Source organism: Varanus komodoensis, unplaced genomic scaffold (assembly GCF_004798865.1).
Source record: "Varanus komodoensis strain SLA01 unplaced genomic scaffold, ASM479886v1 scaffold54, whole genome shotgun sequence".
In the NCBI taxonomy this organism is placed as follows: Eukaryota; Metazoa; Chordata; class Lepidosauria; order Squamata; family Varanidae; genus Varanus; species Varanus komodoensis.
In genome coordinates, this window is record NW_025336142.1 from 705,699 (window position 1) to 710,117 (window position 4,419).

Sequence of the window (4,419 nt, forward strand, 5' to 3'; positions counted from 1 at the left end):
AGCGGGAGGCGGCCGCGCAGGGGCGACAGGGCGCGGAGGGGGCCGGCGCGGGCAGCCGAGCCGGGGAGCCTTCCCGCCCGGTCCCTCCGCTTTCTCCCCAGCGGGGCTCGCAGGAGAAGTTTGCTGGAGGGAGGAAGCGGGCGAGGAAGGGAGGAAGGAAGGGGGAAGTAGTCCGGAGGGGGAGGGGCGGGGGCTGCGGGGGCTGCGCGGGGGATGAGCGCGAGCCGAGACAAGGCTCAGGTGGGTGACGTCTCTATTCCGGCAGCGGCCGCGGCGGCAGCGGGGAGCCCTCCGGAGCGCCTCCTGGGGGACCCCGCGCCCGGCTGGCAAGCGGACGGCGGCATGGAGAGCCGCGCCGAGCCGCGCCTGGCGCCCGGCGCCGAGCCGCTGCCGCCCGCCTACTCCTGCCCGGTGGTGGGCAGGGAGCGGGCCGGCAGCGAGCTCTCCGGCGGCGGCGGCGGCGGCACGGGCGGGCCCGAGGGGGCGGGCGCTGCCCTGCCCGCCGCGCTGCACAGGACCACGTCCTTCTCGGTGCTGGACATCCTGGACCCCAACAAGTTCAACAGCCGGAGCCGCCGGCAGTGCGCTCTCCTCTACAAGGCTGCGGCCGGCGCCGCGGATTACGCGCTGGCCACGGACGCCCAGAAGCCCGACGGCGACGCGGGCGCCGAGGCCAGGACGCCCACCGAGGACGGCCAGGCGGGCCGGCGGACCAAGGCCTCGCCCGAGGCGCGCAGTAAGTGGCGCGGGGGCGGCGCTGGGCGGGCGGCTCGGGAAGAGCGCGGGAGCCCGTCGCGCAGGCAGGCGCCGCTCGGGCCCGTCCGAGTCTCCCGCGGCCCGGCCAGGCGCCCAGGCGCGTCCGCGTCTCCGGGCAGCCGGGCCGCGGGAACCGGCGCAAGGGCTCCGCGCGGCGGGCCGGGGAGGAGGCGCCCCCAGCTCCGTGGCCGCGCTCCTGGGTGGCCGCCTCAAGGGCGTGCGGCGGTCCGGTCGCCGCCGCACTCTCGCCCTGCAGGCGGCCCTCGCCAGCGGGGAGGCGCGCCGCAAACGCGCTGCTCCAGCCGGGCCCCCATGCGTCGGAAGGTCTCCTCGCCGCGCCGGAGGCCAGGCCGCGCCCGCAGTTCGTGGGGGCTCATGTCCCGCCTCCCCCCCAGAACAGCGCCGAGTTGCAGAGCGAGCGCCGGACAGTCGCGCAACCGCCCTGCTCTGCGGAGGGCGGCCGGGGGGTGGGCCAGGGCCCCTCCAGCTGGGCTCAAGGAAGGGTGCACAGAAGCCCTCCCGGACCGCTCCCCTCGCTGAGCAGGATCAGCCTGGAGGCTTAATTCCCCCCTCCCCGCGCGCGCTGCTGCCGCTGCTCCCGGCGACAGATTCAATTTTCGCTTCCCCTGTAGCTTTTTTTTAGGACAAATCAGACTAATTGTGACAAAACGCTGGTTATCTCTGGAAAAACAATTAAATTCCTTCGATTACATTTAAAGCAGCGTGTGCTTGGCCGCGTAAGGAGGCTGCATAATGGGGGAAACCGCCCCGGAGTGGCCGCGTTGCACCGAGCCGGTCGATATCCTATTATCGAATGGTGCGTATCTCTTTCAAGCACCTTGCAAACTCTCGCCTAACATCTAAATTATAGGGTCAAAATTCGGATAATTACTCGATTAAAACCTATTACACTTATTAGGGTCGCCCATCGACCGGGAAGGGCGTTCGACCGGGCGCCAGATTGCTTTTGCTTCCCGGCCGGCGCGGGGCTTCGCTGCCCGCCGCTGCGGGAGGCCGGCCCGGCCTGGCCCGCTCGCCCGCCGCCTCGGCGGGTTGCGGAGGGCCGGCTGGGAGCGGGCCCGGCCTTGGCGCGCAGAGGCAGCCCCGTGTTCGGGCCGCAGGAGCTGGCCCGAGGGCACCTTCGCTCTCGGCCTGTTCGCCTGTCCCGCGAGCGCGCCGCGGGAGAGCTCCTTTGCGGGCCTGGCGGGCTGAGCTCAGCCCAGACCACTGTCAGCCACCCGCGCACCTGGCCGGACGCCCGCCTTCCCTGCCATCCTCTCCGGAGCGCTGCCCCGTGCCCTCCCGGCCTGCCCCACCCCTCGCTGGGGGCTCCCGCGCCGGGGTTTGGGATATCGGCCAACGATTCCCCCTTCGAGCGGAGATTTTGGTCCAGCAAAGCCACGGGAAATGCTAAAATAATTCAAGATCCGTGCCTTTCCAAGAAATGCGCCGTGCAAACCCTTCTGAGCAGGACTGGGAATGGGGTGCGGCGGGGTTCCTTCGCGCGCGGCTCATTTCACGCCCAGCAGCTCCCCCCTGGACTGCTGCCTTCCTCCCCAACGGAGGAGCAAGACCCCTCGCGCGCTCGAAGCGCACGGATTGCGAGGTGCTCCTCGGAGGCCGCCGCAGGTGCCTCGCCCCAGCCCCATCGCGTTTGCTCCCGGTCCGACGACCCAGAGCAGCCCACGCGCACCGGGGCAAACGAGCCGCAGGCCCCCCTCCGACTCGCCCGGTACCTTCCAGCCTTCCCGAGCGGGCTTCCGTGCCCCGAAGGAGCGGCTTCAGCGGGAGCCTAGCGCGGGAGAGCCGAGCGGGGCCTGCTGCGCCCGAGTTCCTGGGACGGGCGATTCATACAGAAACCCAGACAAATTAAGCGATCGCTAAGGGGTTTGTGCATCGCACGGAAGCGCTTTGGTTTAATTCAATCCGCGCTGGGAATCGAGGCATGGCTTTGGGTAGCCTTATTCCACCCCATCCCCGGATAACGACAAAGAGCCCAGGCAGGGGGCAGAGAACGTTCATGAAGGAAATTTGGGGCGCCTCGGTCGCCGGCTGTATTTCTCCCGCAAGAAGTCCCCGAGCCGGGGCGGCTGCAGAGGAACGCTGGCCGCGGGCGGGAAGCGGCTGGCTCGCCTCTGCCTTTCCGGAGCGAGGCCCGGGGAAGACCGGCCGCGTCGCCGCGGCCCTTCTCCTCCTCCTGGCTTTCCGTGAGGGCAGTCGCTGGTTCTGCGAACGGTGCGGGGCTTCGTGCCCCGAAATCGGCCGGCCAGCGGGCCTGCTGGTGCAAGGGCTGCGCGGCAGGCCCACCGGGGAGAGGCCCGTTCTTGGGGAAGGCTCGGGGCGCGAGAACTTGTTCGGGCGCCGCGGGAGGCCACGCCAGCGCACCGAAACTCCTGCACGTGCCCTGGAGGCCCAGCCAGAGGGAGGAGACGTGTGGCAATTCCGACGTGCTGAGTTTAAAAGGAGGAGGGCACGCCTGGGTTCGGGAAGCCTCGGGAAGGCAGTCCCGGGGGCGCCTTCTTCGGGCCGGGGCGGGTCGCGGGTCTCGTTCCGCGCCTGGGAGCCATAAACGGAGGACGCGCGCCGCCCAAGCCATCTCCAGCCCCCGGCAGCCCCTGCCCGGTGCCTGCGGACGGACAGGCCAGAGGCCGGGCCGCGGGGAGTCTCCCGACCCGCCGGGACTGCAGGGCTGCCGCGGCCCCTCGCGCCTCGCGCAGGGAAAAGAGCCCGGCCCTCCGCCGCGCTCCGAAGCGGCCCGGGGACGTCGGGAGATCAGGCCCGCGGCCACGCGCCCCGCTCGTCCCGGGGCCGTGCGGGGGGCGGTGGGGGCCGCAGGCGCGCCGCCTAACCGGGTTGCTTGTCGCGCAGAGGCTGAGGCGGAGGCGGGCGCCGGCAGGAGCCCGTGCGCGGAGAGCGAGGCGCCGGACGACGACGACGAGGACGAGGCCGAGGACGAGGACGAGGACGGGGAGCTGTGCAGCGAGGGCAGCAGCGCCAGCGAGTCGGGAGGCCCCGGCGCAGGCGGCGGCCTCGCGGGCCCCGTCGAGGCGGGCGGCGGCCTCCGCCCGGACGACAGCGAGGCGCCGCCGCCCCTCGCACCGCCGCCGCCGGGAGGGGCCCAGGGGATCGGGCCGCCGCCTCCGCCGCCGCCGCCGCAGCAGGCCCCGGCGGGGCCCCCGGCGGGAAAGGCCAAGCGGAAGCGGCCCGGCTCGGACTCCAAGTCGGGCAAGCCCCGGCGGGCGCGGACGGCCTTCACGTACGAGCAGCTGGTGGCGCTGGAGAACAAGTTCAAGGCGACGCGCTACCTGTCGGTGTGCGAGCGCCTCAACCTGGCGCTGTCGCTCAGCCTGACCGAGACGCAGGTCAAGATCTGGTTCCAGAACCGGCGCACCAAGTGGAAGAAGCAGAACCCGGGCGCCGACACCAGCGCGCCCACGGGCGGCGGCGGCGGCGGCGGCCCGGGCGGCGGCCCGGGCGGCCTATCGGGCGCGCTCAGCCCTCTCAGCCCCTCGCCCCCCATGGCCGGCCACGGGCTGGCCATGCACGGCCCGCCAGGCGCCTACGCCGGCCACCCCCCCGGCGGGCTGGTGTGCGCCGCGCAGCTGCCCTTCCTGCCCAGCCCCGCCGCCGTCCTCTCGCCCTTCGTGCTGGGCTCGCAGACCT

At 72.5% G+C, this 4,419-nt stretch overlaps 1 protein-coding gene across 1 annotated transcript in view; it reads left to right on the top strand.

The window, feature by feature from the left end:
- Positions 1-213: 213 nt before the first annotated feature.
- NKX1-1 (NK1 homeobox 1) overlaps positions 214-4,419 on the top strand; it is an 11,810-nt gene continuing 7,604 nt past the window's right edge. Inside the window, exons 1-2 of the mRNA XM_044448233.1 lie at positions 214-736; positions 2,827-4,417. Of these exons, the coding sequence (XP_044304168.1) occupies positions 214-736; positions 2,827-4,417 (2,114 nt within the window). The remainder of the gene's footprint in view (positions 737-2,826; positions 4,418-4,419) is intronic.